This window comes from Camelina sativa, chromosome 4, assembly GCF_000633955.1.
Source record: "Camelina sativa cultivar DH55 chromosome 4, Cs, whole genome shotgun sequence".
NCBI lineage: Eukaryota > Viridiplantae > Streptophyta > Magnoliopsida > Brassicales > Brassicaceae > Camelina > Camelina sativa.
Genome location: NC_025688.1, coordinates 27,468,859 through 27,486,678, shown reverse-complemented (window position 1 = coordinate 27,486,678; position 17,820 = coordinate 27,468,859). Strand labels below are relative to the sequence as shown.

Sequence of the window (17,820 nt, the reverse complement as noted above, 5' to 3'; positions counted from 1 at the left end):
TGTCTCACCACTTTCCGGGGACTGTAGACCTCTTTCAGAGAAACATGAGTATAACTCTTCATCCCTTGACGGGTTTAATTCCCAAGATCTGATGCGTTTCAGTTCTGTTTCTTCTTCCACAAGCAACGATTGCGGTTTCTCCTCCATGGAACATGAACCTGCCAAGGATCATACAGGAGATTTGGTGAAGCTTCAACTAAAACGCAGGGAGATTAATCAAGAAACAAAGGGAACAAGACATTCAGTTGTTGATCTTAAAATCCAAGACCTCACAAGAATTCAGACGCTTCACGCACGGGTTAATAAATCGAAATATGAGAAGGTTAAGAAGAAGATTACATCGGATATTTCTTTGGTGGGAGCTCCAAAGGCTTCTTCAACAGGGAAGCTGGTAGCAACTCTTCAGTCTGGTATGATGCACGGTTCTGGCGAATATTTCATGGATGTGCTTGTTGGCACACCACCAAAACACTTTTCATTAATTCTTGACACCGGGAGTGATTTAAACTGGCTCCAATGCCTGCCTTGCTACGACTGTTTCCATCAAAACGGTGCATTTTATGACCCCAAATCATCCACTTCGTTCAAGAACATAACATGCAATGACCCTAGATGCAGCCTCATCTCATCACCCGATCCTCCAGTACAGTGTGAATCAGATAACCAATCATGCCCTTATTTCTACTGGTATGGAGACAGGTCAAACACAACAGGAGATTTCGCGGTTGAGACCTTCACCGTTAATCTCATGACCACTGAGGGAGAAAGCTCAGTGTACAAGGTGGAAAACATGATGTTTGGGTGTGGCCATTGGAACCGAGGTCTCTTCAATGGTGCTTCAGGTCTGCTTGGGTTAGGTAGAGGACCTCTTTCGTTTTCTTCTCAACTTCATTCTCTCTACGGTCATTCCTTTTCCTACTGTCTTGTGGATAGAAACAGCGACACCAATGTAAGCAGCAAGTTGATCTTTGGAGAAGACAAGGATTTGCTGAACCACCCAAATCTGAATTTCACTTCTTTTGTGAACGGGAAGGAGAACTCTGTGGAGTCATTTTACTATATACAGATCAAATCCATTCTAGTCGACGGTGAAGCTCTTGATGACATACCTGAAGAAACATGGAACATCTCATCAGATGGTGGTGGTGGAACCATCATTGATTCGGGTACAACCTTAAGTTATTTCGCAGAACCAGCATATGAGATCATCAAAAACAAGTTTGCAGAGAAAATAAAAGAGAAGTACCCGGTGTTTGGAGATTTCCATATCCTTGATCCTTGTTTCAATGTGTCTGGCGTAGAGGAGAACATCAAGCTGCCTGAGCTCGGGATTGCTTTCGCAGATGGAGCAGTTTGGACGTTCCCCGTTGAGAACACCTTCATCAGGTTGAGTGAGGATATTGTCTGTTTGGCAATTCTAGGAACTCCCAAATCATCCTTTTCCATCATTGGAAACTACCAGCAACAAAATTTCCATATACTCTATGATACAAAGAAGTCTAGACTAGGGTACGCACCCACAAATTGTGCTGATATATAACCTCTAATAGATGTATAAACATAATTGTACACAGAACCTTTAGGAATATCCTTTAGGATAATCCTTCTCAAACAAAGAGTAGACAATAATACCAATAAGATCAAGCTATGTTCATTACTGGATATTATTTCAAATGTAATTACAAGCAACTCCTGCTATATGCAATTTTGTTTTTTTGACAAAAGTGTTTAAACTTTAATACTTATGGGAAGAGTTGAACGTAGCCAGTTAAGATAGCAATGGCTAGAATCACTAAAGGAGGAAGGAGTACAAAGGCGCCAATAGTAGCAAAGAAAACAGAATCATTCCTGCGAGAGACCTCATTAAGGTAGCTTTGTCTCTTAATGTTCCTTTTCTGAGAAGTGGTTAAGAATTTAGGACTCACTTTCTTTAAGTTTTTGCCTAAGGGAATGGAGAAATCATCGTCTCTGTCACCAACAAGTCCAGCCAGTTGGTCACGTATAGTAAGTCCCCTCAAGCTACCACCACCACCACCATCACTCAAGTACCCTGATGATGATTAATAATAAACCCTCAGGTGAATGATTCTACTACGACCTAATCAAAACCATGTAATGTAATGTACCTTCACTTGTTGAAGTTAGCTGTTCAAGGAGATCTAGTTGTGTGCGTACTGATGAAGAAGATGAAGTTGAAGAAGAACCTTCAAAAGGAAACGAATTCAAATGCTTATCAGAACGAAAAAAAAATCTAATCTTTACATAGAAATCACACAAAACAAGAATCAATTTTGTTCCTTTCTCAATTCCCAAATTGGCAAATTTCCACTAAACCCTTATCGGAAAGATCAGAAATTTGAATCATGTACCGGAGAAGGAAGATGAAGAAGGATCGTTGTTGTTGTCGTTGTCAGTGACGCCGATTTCGTTCCTCTCAGAGCGGACACGTGTTGGGGAAAGGAGGTGTTTCTGATTGAATCGATGAGAAGAAGAAGAAGGATTTGAAATTGGGTGAAGAGAAGCGGAGAAGAAGTTCAAAGCCATAACATGAAAAAATCGAAGCTTCCCACTGCAAATTTTTTTGTTGTTTCTTTACTGTTCTGTGTTCCTCTTTGAGATTCCAAAATTTCAATTTCGTTGAGAGGTCAGGAAAATTTTGCAAATATTATTTTGGAAAACAAAAATAATTTAATTATACGTCTCTCCGAGTCTGACCAAACTAAACCGCCAAAATAAAAACAAACGACTCCACTGGGGATAATCTCTGGTTTCGTAGACCAGCGCCTTATCCATTGGGCCATGGAGTCCTTCATGTCGGTTCTCCGCTTATCGATGATTTTTACCAGAGTAAAAATCAACTGAAGTCTAAAGTCAAAAGACTCAAAACCAAGCTAACTTTTTGTCTTGAAAAAAAAAGATGAAGATTTCTTACATGAAAATTTTAGTTAAATTTATCCTTTGTTGATTACTTACAATTATAATTAGTGAAGATTTTGGTTACCTATCTATTAAAGTTAAGAGTGAAAAATATGTAAATGTGTATTTTTCATGCTTCTTTGATGTGTGTTGGGGATTTGTGGATTTATGGATTTCGCTTTCCTCTTAATGTTGGGTTTGATCATTTAGATATGACCCTTAACTTCCGTAACAGTTTGCGTATATAGTATCTTAAGCTTTTTTTACCAGTAAATTATTGCATTAGTTTCATTGTTAAAAAGTCGTTTTAGACAAAAACAACACATAGTAGTGTAGTACATTTTAATTATGTGTGTTTTTGTTCACATAAACGTTTTAAAACGGAACTAGAAACGTTGTCTTATTATTGAGACTCGGATGTCGAAACTGATACGGAACTAGAAACGTTGTCTTATTATTGTTCATATGCTTATTGAGCTATGATACGGTATCGTATTTGTGATTGTCGGTCTCCAAATAGCCGTTGTGAATGCTTATGTCTTTTTTTTGGTGGTCAAGCAAAGGAGAAAAGTTTGAAAGGACAGACATAGGAATTGATGAATCAAACGAAAGAAAAACTTTTCCTCTTTATATCTATCTTTCATCTTTATCTATAAAGGCCTACATAAAGGAAACGCAATACATATACAATTGTATATACGACAATTTGATTTGTTTTAAATAATTCGATTGAAGCTTACCTATATGTGACAATTCTTTTGTTTTGTTGGCACTGTATTTCTATATATTGGTGCAGTTCAACTATGCTAAATGATAGGGGAAGAATTAAAGTACACTTTTCGATGTATATAGATGCGATTTGTGCAAAACTTTTTACTACGAGAGATTCATCTATATATACATCTCGGACCAACCAATGTTTTAATGAGAATACCTTGAGGTTTCTAGCTGAGACAAATCAAAGCAAAATCATCAATTATGTGTCTCTAGTTTGGTTCAAGTAGTTTTCAACTACCTTGTTAAGAGCTAAATTCAATAATAATTGTTAGGTTATTGAATCTCTTTCGTTTTCCATCGAGCTTGAACACTTCATCCTCCTTACCAAAACTCAATGCCATAATTTTGTACTTTTAAGTTAAATCAATTAAAAGTCTTTTGAATTCTTGATCAGATTCTTCTAGTGACACTTGTCAACTTGCGCTATCACCCCATATGGGGGTTCATTATATATGTCACTAGATGTTATTTTGTAAAAGGAAATTTGACATATGGGTGTCAATAATAGCCTAAATTCGCACACATGGAGAAATAATATAAATCTACTATTGATTATTGATCAAGACTAATCATTCTTTTCTGACTTCCCATCACATTTTCTGCCCTCAAAATCACATAAACTTTGGGGAGGGATAACACTTGAGGACGACGAATCTAACTAAAAGGAGGTGTAAGACACGTGAGGAGCACATGATCACATGGCGGCAACAACAGTATTCTGAAAAAAATTTGGCCATTCTTTCCTCTGCCAAAACCTGGCCTTAGCCTGTAACAACACCCCCACCCACCATCAACCAATCACACGACGACCAACATGCAAGTCAGCAAGTGCAATGTTTATATTACTATTAGGGACTTAATTATACCATATCCAAAATCATCTTTTATCATTATGTTAAAAAGCTTATAAGATTTAATTTATTTTCTTGGCATAAAACTTTATCCAAAAGTTATGGTCCAAGTAAAGCCTCCATCAAAGGCTTTTTTAATCTCTCTCTTCCTCTAATGAACTCATTCATTTTCTCCAAGAAAGGCACATTGGTTTCTTACACATATGACTAATGAGTTGTAACATTCCCCAAAACAAAGACATAAATTTCTATTTGTGTGCAATTGAATGCCATATATTATTCGCCACGACCAAAAAATAATAGTATAAAGTCTTCAACAAGCGTATATATCATAATTAAATATTTGGAAGTACCTAGAAAACAAAAATGTAAATTTGATAGAATCCAAACCTTGACATGTGAAAGGAAGAAAAAAAAAAGGTACAATATTGAATAATATTGACCTAAAAATCCCAAAGCCTGTGTGTTTGGGAATTCCCTCTTTTGTGCTTTACCCCTACCCATATCTGTCTCTCTATCCATTTCAATTTTTTTGCAATAATTTTTGGTTGTTAATATTGATAATTAAAAAAAAAAAAAAGTTGTGAAAATATCTAATTTATTTTCTTCAACCAGCTATAAATGTTACAGTTGACAAATCCACTGTCTTTGCTTTCCCTTCACTGCTCACTCCCCTCTCTCTCTTGTTTCCTCCATTGCAAACAAAGCTTCTCTCCCACTAACCAGTTCCACCAAACTTTTTTATTTCCTCATTAACCCATTACCACTGTGTAATTTATATATACACACTTCCTCGTTATATTAATATATTCTTTTGGGGTTTTTAACCATAACTCTAATGAGAGTTCCTTCTGGGTTAGATGAATCTATCTATCTCTGGTTAGCCCAAAATCTCCAATTCATTATTGGTACATCTACGCCAATTGATTTCAGTATCTTCCTCTGGTTCTGCTTCAGAAACAGATAAAAAAAAAGTTGGAGCCTTTTTTATTCTCTTTCTTTCTTTCATCGTTCCTTCTGTTTTAAGATGAAGATACAACATCTAAAGGACAAAGCTTTATCTCTCCCCACATTCTAAGGTAAAATTTATATGCTCTCTCTTTTGTTTGTTGTTGCCCTGTATGTTTTCTTTAAATGGCATTATGTGATTAGATTCTCTGTAGATTGTCTCTTGCTTCAAACTTAAGTGATGCTTTTTTCGATGGTTTCAAAAGCCAAAGATGCTCTTTTGTTTCTTCGAGCTCCCATCTTTCGTGGGGACACGTAATGCCCCATACCTTGTTTTGTTGATATGCCGCAATTTTTTTGCTTATACCAATAAGAAAGTGTGCGTTTTTTTTTTTTCCTTCTTCTTACTTAACTCACACCCATCAGATTGAGTTATCTTCCATTGCTTTCAAGATTTTATACTTTGTACGGTTTCTGTGTTGATTATATGGCTAAATTGTCAACTGAGAAGTGTGGAAAAAGATATCTCTTTTTTAGTCTTTGTATGATGTGTGCAAGTGTTTAACTGTCAGACACTCTCTTGTTGTCTAGGTGGTTATAAGAGAAGGTTTTAGCAGCTTGATACAGGACCAGAGATGCCACCTGAGAATTCTTTAAACGCTGAGATGTCCAAGAAGATATCTTTTTTTGGTTTGAAGGGGTTGAAGTTGTGGGTATGGGTTTGTTTGGTTGTTGGAGTATTCATAGTTATGATTCTCTGCATCTTGTCTCTTTGGATCACATTCCGCCGGAGATCTAAAAGATCCTCAAGCAAGTTTCCTTTCAACCAGACACCACATGAGTCCAAAGATATCAGAGTGGACAGGGCTAGGTTTCAGAATCACAATCCTCACGCTGAAAGTTTATATATCGAAATGAATGATAAATCCACTGGAAAAACGATGCTGTCTCACTTGGGAAGAACCAAGTCTAGTGATAATGATACTTTGAGTCAATGTAGTTCTGTGAATCATCATGAGAGAGCTTGTAGTTCTCATTCCGGTGAAGAAGGAGGCTTTGGAAGTGCTGGTAGACAGTATGGAGGACCTGTAACAGCATCTCCTTTGGTTGGTTTACCAGAGATATCACATCTTGGTTGGGGACACTGGTTTACTCTTAGGGATCTTGAGCTGGCTACGAACCGTTTTGCTGCAGTGAATGTTCTTGGAGAGGGTGGTTATGGAGTAGTTTATAGGGGTAAACTAGTTAATGGTACCGAAGTTGCTGTAAAGAAGCTTCTGAACAATCTGTAAGTTTTCAACTCAACTGGACTATGACATGTTTGTAAATCCTATGTTTGGTTTCCATAATAATCATCTCCAAATTTTGGTCGCTAGAGGGCAAGCTGAGAAGGAATTTCGGGTAGAAGTTGAGGCTATTGGTCATGTACGACACAAGAATCTTGTTAGGCTTTTAGGATATTGCATAGAGGGAGTTCATCGGTGAGTCTCACTTGTATTTTATCATTTTGAACATACTTCTACAGTTCTACTGCCAAAGCAAAAGGATCTTACTGTCTCGAATTATGATGATGATTGCAGGATGCTTGTTTATGAGTATGTGAATAGTGGTAACTTAGAACAATGGCTACATGGAGCAATGCGGCAACATGGAAATCTCACTTGGGAGGCACGGATGAAGATCATTACTGGTACTGCACAAGCGTAAGTGGTTTGAAACAGTTTGGCTTTTGTTGGATATGTTCAATGCTTGCATAATAAAAGGGTCTGCAATTTGTACAACTTTACAGGCTTGCTTATTTACACGAAGCAATAGAACCAAAAGTGGTCCACAGAGATATAAAAGCAAGCAATATATTGATTGATGATGAGTTTAATGCAAAACTCTCTGACTTTGGGTTGGCCAAGCTCTTGGACTCGGGTGAGAGTCACATCACAACCAGAGTCATGGGTACCTTTGGGTAAAGTCCAAAATTTTGTACCTTCCTTAGGCATGGTTATCATTATTATCTTCTCAGATGATGTCCTTACAAAGACTTAATTGCTGTTTTTTTTGTTTTTGTTTTTTTTTTCAGATATGTAGCACCAGAATATGCTAATACAGGTATGTTAAACGAAAAGAGCGATATATATAGCTTCGGTGTTTTGCTTCTTGAAGCTGTAACTGGTCGGGATCCAGTTGATTATGGCCGTCCTGCTAATGAGGTACTAATTAAAATTGGTATAGATTTTGTACATTGTTTGGAAATCTTGGTTATGAATATGTTCGTTTCTTGAATATCATGAATCGGTCTGTGTATTGGCTGGCAGGTGAATCTTGTTGAATGGCTAAAGATGATGGTTGGAACAAGAAGAGCTGAAGAAGTTGTGGATCCAAGACTTGAACCTAGACCTAGTAAAAGTGCTCTGAAACGCGCACTTTTAGTTTCCCTTAGATGTGTTGATCCTGAAGCAGAGAAACGTCCTAGAATGAGTCAGGTTGCACGGATGCTTGAATCCGATGAACACCCTTTTCACAAGGTATATGATGGTCCAAAGCTGTAACAGTTGTTATAAATATATATGTTTCTGTATTCATCATTCATACAAAATCTTCATGTTATGGCAGGAGAGGAGGAACAGAAGGAGCAAAACAGCGAGCATGGAGATTGTTGAGACCAAAGACGAATCTCTTGGTCCTAGAAGTTCAGATACTCACATTACAAAGCCTGAGAAGACTGGTGAATAAGAAATAGAATGAGACAGCAGCTTCTTCAAGTCTTGAGATGTTTCGTTTCTACTTAGCAAACTAATTGATTGATGATCACACACGTTTGATTTGCTCTGTCTCTCTCAGATGATCAAAAGAGCATGTGGAGTGATGACTGATGGCTGCGGCAACTTTAGGAGGCTTTTTATCTTTTTTTTTAAATATTTTGGAGCTAATTATTCCTGTCTTGTCGGTACGGAACGTTTGTCAGTCAAAAACATGTGTTTAAGATTTATGTGACGAGAGAAGGAGAGAGAGATGTCTTTGTAATTCTATGGACTGAAGACGTAAGACATAAGAAAGAGACAAAACTAAGTTCAATTATAACGGCTAGTGGCTTAGCTTAAAGCCAGACATCGTTATTTTTCCTTATTACAATACCCATTGTTATTTGTTATGTATGAGAATGTGAAAACTTTATTGAAAGATGACAAAGCTATACGAATTTTGAATTACTAATCAAAGTCTAACGTCCATAAAAACCACTAGCTTTTTTCTTGCAAATCTGTCAACTGTTGCGTCGTACTTGTCGTATTGTTTTTTCTTTGTTGTGACTCTCACTTTCTCATATCACTAAATTATTGTAAGTTGAATTAGATTCTTTGACACGTTCTCATCACGTGGCCAGTTAAAAAAGCTATAACAGTAATTCACTAATCCGGTTAGTCCTCTTCAATGATGTATGTATTTTTAATTTTCCAACTAGAATGTAAGTTAAACCGCTATGATTGTCTTGCAGATAAAAAAAAACAAAGTCATAAACTAATTTAGAAATCATATTTTAAAAATATTATTAAACATCAAAATTTATACTTCATATTTTATACATTATATTTTTCATAAATCATATCTTGAATAATACTTTTCAACATCATATCTTTTAAAATCACATTTTTTCTTAAATAAGTTTAAAATATCATATTTTTATACATTATATTATATTTTTCATAAAGCATACTTTAGTAATATTATTATACACTATATTCGTTTAGTATAAATTTTTAAACATCATATTTCTGAATATTATTTTTATACATTATATTGTTAAATCATACTTTTATAATTTATTTTTATAAATCATATTTAAAAATATATTTTTAAACATCATATTTTCATAAATTTTTTCATTCATCATATATTTAAATGATATTTGAAAACATTTTTTTATTATTATTACTTTTTCTAAATGAAATTAAAAATTAGTGAGTTTTTGGTCTTTCTACATAAAAGTTGTGTCATTCTAGTAATGAGTTATGATGGAGTGTTAATTACCAAAATTGGATCAAACTAGTGTATTTTCACAAAAATAAATAAATAATCACATCGAGGAAAAGAAACAATAAGTCTTTAGAAAGTGAAAGTACTTCATACCGATCCTGCAATGATTTGAATGCACTGACCATTCTTGGATGAACCTCCAAGTTTTATTATTATACACATCATCTCGTGAAATGATGACTAACTAAAATGTTTATATATTAGATCGTTATTTTTCAGATAAAACAATATTTTTAAAAGAATTTAGTAATTTATTAAATAAATAGATTATTTAATTATTTATATTATAGAAATATTCGTTTATATAAGTATAGCCATCTCTCGTACAATTTTTTTTAAATATTTTCCTTAATTATTGTTTGATAAATCACTCATTAGTCTTTTCATTGTCCAACAAACGCAAAAGACTAACATATTATTTAAATTCAGTTATTAAAATAAATATTATTCGAGATGATTAATTAGAATTAAAAACGTTCTTCCAAATTGATTGATGAAGTCAACATATTAAAATTATATGGGAAAATGATTCAATTGTACCAATAAAGTCAGACTAAAAACTAACTTTATATATTCACAACAATTTGTTTTAAGGAATTAATATAATCATATCTCATTTAAATATTGTTTGACCAAAAATATGTTATCATTGTATTATTGAATAAGAATGATCGAAAAAGTATATTCGAGTAGTTAAGTTAGTTAATCCTATCTTATTTTTCTTTTCTCATCATTAACACATTAATTTAAGTGAAAAAACTCGAAAACTGTGAAACTGTGAGTAATCAAATGTTTAATTTAAGAAAACATTAATAAGTATAATGTTTTCTTAAATCAAAATCATTTTTGGAGAAATTGAAAGAACCTTTCGGTGTAATGTTTATAAACTGTATATATTGGAAACTAAAGCTAATCGTTAAATAAAATAATTAGCCTCATGAATTGATCTTTGTGCCTTGTGCCAACAATGGCGAATCTTTGTTGTACTGATTATTATCTTTTATTTAATATCTATGTACAACAATTATCTATTGTATCAGTTGGTAATGTTTATATGACCTTTGAAAGGATAGGTGGAGTGTTCGATTCCTGCATTTACCATATTTTTTTGACCTTTTTGCTGCATATTTTAATCATATACAGTATACTTATGTTTTAATTACTATTTGAGGATAATTAGGCAAACACTAATCATAAGCCATTTACCAAAGTAAACAGTTCATTAAAATTCTAAACCGGATATTAATTTTATCCGCTAACAATTTTTTTTGAAAGTAATTAAAAGATTTTAAAACAAAAAAAAAAGAAACAGAAGGGTAAAGTAAATAAAATTAAACCATCTCAATTCGGTCCGATGTCGGAAGAAGAACAAAACCCTAATCCGATGATCTTCTACCTAGTTCCCGATCTACTGGAAGAAATCATCCTTCGATTGCCGTTGAAATCCATCCGCAAATTCAGAGCCGTCTCCAAAGGATGGAGATCAATCGTGGAATCGAAGAGTTTCGCGGAGAGGCGTATGAATCTTCGAAAGAGCCGCCGGCAAATCCTTGCTGCTGGAGGAGTAGAACGGACGAGCGAGTCGCGATTCGAAGGTGACGAAGAGGTCGATGTGGTCTGTCTATATATGGGATTTTTTTTTTTTTTTNTTTTTTTTTTTTTTTTTTTTTTTTTTTTTAAAGGAATTGATTGGTTTAGAAGAATTGAAAATCGTAGGTAAGGGGTGCAATATTTTCCCTGCATTGTGGGCGATGGGATTTGGTAGGGACAAAGTCAATGGGAGCTTTAAAGTTGTGAGGATGTTCTTTGATCCTCACCATTACTGTGAGGTTCTTGATGTCAATATTGGTGAATGGCGGAGATCAGTACGTCCCCCTCCTTATGTGGTCGATGCCAGAAGGAAGTCGGCCTGTGTGAATGGCTCAATTTACTGGTTAGGTTCTGATCTTTTGAAACTACTAGCTTTGGATCTTCACACACTAGAGTTTCGTGATGTTCCTTCAACACGGTATTCCACTACATTCATATGCGCGGAGCAGCTTGTGAACCTTGATGGCCGTCTAGCTCTATCCACAACTGCCACTTCGCCCTGGAGACTAGAGATATTGACCATGGATGCACAAAAAGAAGATGGATGGACCTTGACTTACTCCATACGCTTATACTCGTGTTCAAATCTTTACGCTTGTCCTGCGGATGTGCATTTCAGGCCGGTGGCGGTTTCCAAGCAAGGGAATCTCTTCTTCCATGACAATAAAAAGAGATTGTTGAAATTCTATCCAAGCACTAACCTCATTCGCTGCATCTCTAAAGACACTTTGGTCATATCTCCTTTCATTGAGAATTGGCTCCCACTTCTGCCTCCCAAAACAACTTCGCGGATATCAATCGGACCAAAGATCCCAATTATACTGCTCGCTGCACATGTCTATTGTAGTTTTCCGCTATTATTTTGTCTCCTCTAGGTCTTGAGTTTAGTATTTAAAATGCTCTGTTTCTCGCTTACCGCCACAACTCATATTAGATACTATTGTTTTGGGATTTTTCCATGTTAAAAGAAGTTTCTCTTAAGAAAAGAGTTTGCCATGGGTTAAAATTTACAAATCATAAAACGGATTGATTTCAATCCAAGAGAGCATATCCATTAGGATCATGGACTATTATTCTACAACTACTTGTCGTACGTTCTATGTTCTGAGGAATTTTTTTGCAGACCTGAGCATGAGACTCGGCTTCTCTTTGAAACTTCTTTACCAGTTCGTCAAGCTCTTGTTTCCTAGTCTCCACATTCTTTTCTGCCACTGGCTTCTTAAGTCCAAGGTAGGGTAAAGCAGCGAACGCCAGCGCAGCGCCTGAGGAGAAGAGAACAGCTGCGAAAATAAAAAAGGCATGTGGAGAATCTTGAGCTCCTGGTATCCCATCTACGTTGATTCCAAATAGACCGGTCACTATTGAAAGCAAAAGACCCACTCCTCCAAAGATTCCTAGGTTGTGTGTAACCGTGAGGCTCCGGTCCTAACCAAGCCAAACTAAACAAATTTAAGATGGCTTGGAGAGTTTTCTACTTGCGTGGTCATCATCTCCAAAAATGAAAATCTCACCTGCAACCATGCTCGAACCGTGTTTTGCATAACGTCCTGGATAGTGAATAACCGACCACGAACGGCTTCTTGTTCATTGATCATACCGCGGGTGCTCTTCTTTATTCCTTCTAGCAAGTCTTTTGTTCTGTTTCCTTTTAGTTGCTGAAGAAGCTCGAACACAATCTCTTCTCTAGCATGAAGAGACCATTTCACCCGGATAACCTGATAAATGATGAACATGAAAATATTGTAGTGATTATAAAGTCACTTGTATGAAGAAATAAATAACACTACTTCAGATTAGCTAGCTGATCTCATCTTGTAGTCAAGCAAGAAAGCCTTACCTGGGTCGAGAGCTTTCTGATCTCTTGATTCAAGATTGTAGTGAATAGATTTAGATCCTCGTGCAGTCTCCTGATATCAACAAAAACAGTTTATTCTGTTTCATTATACATATATGTCAAGGAGCACCTAAGAAAGAAAATACCAAAGTAAGAGAAGGCTCAGTTGAAGTACTTGTTCATAAACATCAACTCAACTTCATCAGCTGCACCAAATATATACTTCCGGAATAGCCTACATTAAGGATACCGATATCAATCATCATTGGTTTAAATTCAGAGGATGAAAAAGAATCAAAAGGTTCTTATATCTTAACTAAACAGATAACGAATCTACATCTGTAATCTAGTACGGGAGAAGATGCATCTTTCAAGTTTCAGCAAAGCAATACTAAGGCTTGGCAAGTTCATCGCCTATATCGTAAGTAGACCAGGTAAAACGTGTATCCATTGCTAAAAGCTTGCATACAATCTTTTAGAACTTGATCTAGATCGCGGGAAGACAAATACCTATCATCCCAGCGTGCAAGGCGGAATGCAAGATGTGCTATTAGTTCATGAATGGTTCTCGGAATGCAGGCTCCACCAGCAATAAGCATTTCCTGTTAAGAGAAAGAAAGGCATAGAAGAAGACTCAAAAGACTGAAAAACCTGTTTTGACTAATTGACAAACGAATGAAAGAAAACAATAAATCAGATGAGAAGAACAAACCTGGACTTCTGTAATACCTAACACACTAATGTTCAAGGCAGAACCTTTAACGTGCAAAGCAGTCACCAGAAAGTTCTGTGCTTGCCATGACCTTAAAACAATAGGTATGTCATCTTCTTCAATAAAAGGATCACCAGCAGATTGTCCCAACAGCTCAAACAGCAGCCCACCACCAACTCTAACAGGAACCTATCCACCACCAACATATAATATAACAACAACAAGTTTGATCAGTTACAGCTGTAGTAGAACCAAAGCACAGTCCTCACATTACAAAACAAAGAAGCAAACATACTTGAAAAGAAACTTCTACCTCATATAAAATATGTTTCATTCGGTCACTAATAAGCTTGCTTTCGTCACGCAGAGCAAGGCTTACAGCAGGATGTAACCAATGCGCATTACGCAACCAGGAGGCAATACCTGGATGGGTAGGATCAACATGGCACCACCAAGTCGGACCAGCAAGTGGTCTTTCCCAGTAAGGAGCAGCAAGCTCAGCAACTGTGGCTTTATCCTCCTCATCTATACCAATGTTTTGAAATTTCCAATCATTATCAACTTGCACAGTCTTAACAAGCTCAGAGATCCTATCCCATCCAATTCCTCGCCAGCAACTCCTCAAAGGCTCTTCTCCTTCAGTAGAACCAAACTGGTCTGATTTACAATTCTGTTTATTCCTATCATAACAACACTGTACACTTGTGCTGTTGTTGTGACGAGGACCTTGACAAAACTCGAAAGCACAGATAAGGCCATTGGTCCAGAGATTATGATAACCTGGATTATTCCCGTTGTTGTTGTTGTTGTTATTCGCATTCATCATTTCAAAATTCAATTTCACTCTCAATCACAGATTTTTTTTTTTTTGATTCATAAATCCAGTCGTCTCTCTCTCTCTCTCTCTCGAAATTTTAAGGCTGCAAATTAAACGAAATTCAAACGCAACCTTAAGCTCAAGGAATCAAACGCAACAAATATTCCTAAGAATGGCACCGATTCGAAGAAAGAGAGTGAGAGAGAGAGAGATAGGCATTATGTGGCACACGCCCGAGACGAGGACTTAGATTACTAGAAGGCACAGATAGGTCAACCAACAAAACAAAAAACACACACGTGTACATCAACAATATTTGGGCCTCACTGGACCTTAAGGACCCAACAAAAGCCCAATACGAGTGGGAGTTACTTTTTCAACGATCTTCTTCGTCTTCTTCTGCAATCATTTTTGGTTGAGCACCACCACTACTCTGCTCTCGTCTCTGTCTCTGCAACTCAATTTCATCCAATCCAACTCTCCAGGTTCAACTTTTCTTTTGATTGTTTTTGTTGTTCTTGTGCTGATACTTTTATGATTGATTTCATCAGAGATAACGAACGTTGGTGATATTAGATCGAGCTTTTTTTTTCTGATCCTGACCTTATTTTCACCGATCTGTTTGACACTTAGGTTGATCTAGTTCTATCTTTGTTTAGATCCAACATTCTGATCGTTTCTTGGCATTGTTTGTTGTTTGGTTTAAGCTTATACATACCACTAGGATATGTTGTTATGATCCCTAGTTGATTAGATCTTTATTGTGATGCGAGTGTCAGATCAAAGATCAGCATTGTATTGTATCATCAGCCTTTTACAACTTACTGATTACTGTTTGTTTGCTGCTTAGGTAGGTAGGTATGTCTACTTCTGAGGATAAACCGGAGATCCTAACTAGAGGTCCTGATGAGGGTGACGTGAAAATCGTCGACAGAAGTCAAAAGGATAAGGACGAGGAAAACGAAGAAGGGAAAGGTGGATTCTTTGATAAGGTGAAAGGTTTCATTCATGACATTGGTGAGAAAATCGAGGAAACCATTGGGTTTGGGAAGCCTACTGCTGATGTCTCTGCTATTCATATCCCTAAGATCAATCTCGAGAGAGCTGATATTGTTGTTGATGTGCTTGTCAAGAACCCTAATCCAGTTCCTATCCCTTTGATCGATGTCAACTACCTTGTCGAGAGCGATGGCAGGAAACTTGTTTCAGGATTGATCCCTGATGCTGGAACCCTCAAAGCTCATGGTGAAGAAACTGTTAAGATACCATTGACTTTGATCTATGCTGACATCAAGAACACTTACAACGACATCAACCCCGGGATGATCATACCTTACAGGATCAAGGTTGATCTCATTGTGGACGTGCCTGTTCTGGGAAGGCTGACATTGCCTCTTGAGAAATGTGGTGAGATCCCTATTCCTAAGAAACCGGATGTTGATATCGAGAAGATTAAGTTCCAGAAGTTCTCTTTGGAAGAAACCGTGGCGATCCTCCACGTGAGGCTTCAGAACATGAATGACTTTGACTTGGGGCTCAATGACTTGGACTGTGAGGTTTGGTTGTGTGATGTAAGCATTGGGAAAGCTGAGATATCTGACTCGATCAAGCTTGACAAAAATGGAAGTGGGTTGATTAATGTGCCAATGACTTTCCGACCAAAGGACTTTGGTTCTGCTCTTTGGGACATGATCCGTGGGAAAGGAACTGGGTACACTATCAAAGGTAATGTCGATGTTGATACACCATTTGGGGCAATGAAGCTTCCTATTATCAAGGAAGGTGGCTCCACCCGTCTGAAGAAGGAAGAAGATGATGATGACGACGATGAGGTTATTATATGCTCTTCTTCTCTTTTGCTTATATATAAGCTTGAACACTATCTATGATCGTTTTTACTAACAAGTTTAATCTGATTATTCTTACAGGAGTAAGGAAAAGAGAGCTGAAGAGACAGAATGGTTGTTAAGTATTGAATCTTGGATCTTGAAAACTATATAAATTATATGAAAGACTTATATTGGTGTGCTTTTTAATAACTGGTTTGGATCAGACTTTTGAATAGGGAGCTGTCTTTGGTTTTTTTATTGAACTTTCTATATCATTGTGGTCTGGTTCCCTTGGTTGTGTTTTGTTTCAGTCTGGGACCATATCCGATCAAAAACCATGATAAAAGACCAAATTTGTGTTTACAACAAAATTGAGTTAATGTACTTTATGTATTTTACATCGTGGTGTAATCTTAAGCAGAGAATGAAGCTTTCGAAACTGATCCAGGATTTTAAATTTGGAAACCCACCACTTGCAAGTGAGTGATGATGACTCTCATTTTTTTGTTGTTCTCCAACTATCAATCAGTATTCAGTAGTTTTTATGTACATTTTGTACCAAAAAGGATTTAAACATTATTATGAATCTCTCTGTTAAAGAAGACAATTATCATGAATCAAATGCATAATCATCTGTTGAGAAGTAGGCTGCCAGAAACTTTTTTTTTTTTTTTTTGCAAAATAATTTGTTAACTATTAATCACAATTTTGGTGACAACTTAACCATCTCCTACTCTCCACAATCATTCTTTTGGTGTCTCTACCATATTATAATTCACCAAAATCTCCTTACTTATACCCACAAACTCCTCACAAAGATCTCTGAATCTTTCAGCTGAAAATATAATAACAATCATAACAATGGCTGGAGGTACAGCTCTAACACCAACCTCTGTAGGATCCAAGTCAGTTCCAATGAGGAACCATGAAGCAACGGAGAGAGGCAATAACAACAACAGCAACCTGAAAGCATTACCCAAAGCGGTCCAACCGGTTTCATCAATCGAAGGAGAGATGGCTAAGAGGCCACGTGGCAGACCCGCTGGCTCCAAAAACAAGCCCAAACCACCAATCATTGTGACTCACGACAGTCCAAATTCCCTCAGAGCTAATGCCGTCGAGATCAGCTCAGGTTGTGACATCTGTGAGACTTTATCGGATTTCGCAAGAAGGAAACAGAGAGGTCTCTGCATACTCAGTGCCAATGGTTGTGTCACCAATGTGACATTAAGGCAACCAGCTTCATCAGGAGCAATTGTGACATTACACGGACGTTACGAGATCCTCTCATTGCTTGGATCAATCTTGCCTCCACCAGCACCACTTGGAATAACTGGTCTGACCATTTACTTAGCCGGACCTCAAGGACAGGTTGTTGGTGGAGGAGTGGTTGGTGGGCTAATCGCGTCTGGTCCTGTTGTTCTCATGGCTGCATCTTTCATGAATGCTGTTTTTGATCGTCTTCCTATGGACGATGATGAAGCTGCTTCTATGCAAAACCAGCAGTACTACCAGAATGG

At 36.8% G+C, this 17,820-nt stretch overlaps 7 protein-coding genes across 9 annotated transcripts; 5 read left to right on the top strand and 2 right to left on the bottom strand.

Annotated features, from left to right (window-relative positions):
• LOC104782808 (aspartic proteinase CDR1-like) lies at positions 7-1,559 on the top strand. The gene has a single exon (XM_019245045.1). It carries the CDS (start codon positions 92-94, stop codon positions 1,538-1,540), a length of 1,449 nt encoding a protein of 482 aa, XP_019100590.1. The 5' UTR covers positions 7-91; the 3' UTR covers positions 1,541-1,559.
• Positions 1,636-2,674, bottom strand: LOC104782809. Its single transcript, XM_010507849.2, has 3 exons — positions 2,370-2,674; positions 2,127-2,204; positions 1,636-2,050 (listed from the first exon to the last, which is right to left on the bottom strand). Exons 1-3 carry the CDS (start codon positions 2,542-2,544, stop codon positions 1,743-1,745), a joined length of 561 nt encoding a protein of 186 aa, XP_010506151.1. The 5' UTR covers positions 2,545-2,674; the 3' UTR covers positions 1,636-1,742.
• LOC104782807 (probable receptor-like protein kinase At2g42960) lies at positions 5,178-8,594 on the top strand. Its single transcript, XM_010507847.2, has 8 exons — positions 5,178-5,623; positions 6,084-6,780; positions 6,869-6,973; positions 7,073-7,195; positions 7,282-7,452; positions 7,567-7,696; positions 7,802-8,011; positions 8,100-8,594. The coding sequence occupies exons 2-8, from the start codon at positions 6,128-6,130 to the stop codon at positions 8,217-8,219; spliced, it is 1,512 nt and encodes a 503-aa protein (XP_010506149.1). The 5' UTR covers positions 5,178-5,623; positions 6,084-6,127; the 3' UTR covers positions 8,220-8,594.
• On the top strand, positions 10,749-12,094 carry LOC104782805 (F-box/LRR-repeat protein At2g43260-like). Its single transcript, XM_010507845.2, has 2 exons — positions 10,749-11,113; positions 11,235-12,094. The coding sequence occupies exons 1-2, from the start codon at positions 10,873-10,875 to the stop codon at positions 11,981-11,983; spliced, it is 990 nt and encodes a 329-aa protein (XP_010506147.1). The 5' UTR covers positions 10,749-10,872; the 3' UTR covers positions 11,984-12,094.
• On the bottom strand, positions 11,165-14,724 carry LOC104782806 (zinc transport protein ZntB-like). The gene is made up of 7 exons (XM_010507846.2): positions 13,968-14,724; positions 13,655-13,843; positions 13,453-13,544; positions 13,118-13,177; positions 12,946-13,015; positions 12,620-12,823; positions 11,165-12,533 (listed from the first exon to the last, which is right to left on the bottom strand). The coding sequence occupies exons 1-7, from the start codon at positions 14,478-14,480 to the stop codon at positions 12,141-12,143; spliced, it is 1,521 nt and encodes a 506-aa protein (XP_010506148.1). The 5' UTR covers positions 14,481-14,724; the 3' UTR covers positions 11,165-12,140.
• LOC104782804 lies at positions 14,847-16,698 on the top strand. 3 transcript variants are annotated; one of them, XM_010507841.2, is made up of 3 exons: positions 14,847-14,956; positions 15,322-16,303; positions 16,400-16,698. In XM_010507841.2, the coding sequence occupies exons 2-3, from the start codon at positions 15,332-15,334 to the stop codon at positions 16,403-16,405; spliced, it is 978 nt and encodes a 325-aa protein (XP_010506143.1). In that variant the 5' UTR covers positions 14,847-14,956; positions 15,322-15,331; the 3' UTR covers positions 16,406-16,698. The 3 variants fall into 3 exon arrangements, with proteins under 3 accessions (XP_010506143.1, XP_010506144.1, XP_010506145.1); XM_010507842.1 differs by having other exon boundaries at positions 14,849-14,956; positions 15,326-16,303; XM_010507843.2 differs by having other exon boundaries at positions 14,873-14,956; positions 15,330-16,303.
• On the top strand, positions 16,833-17,818 carry LOC109125006 (AT-hook motif nuclear-localized protein 16-like; the record flags this gene model as incomplete). Its single annotated transcript, XM_019244256.1, has 1 exon — positions 16,833-17,818. A coding segment is annotated over exon 1 (657 nt), but the record flags the coding sequence as incomplete, so codon positions are not given.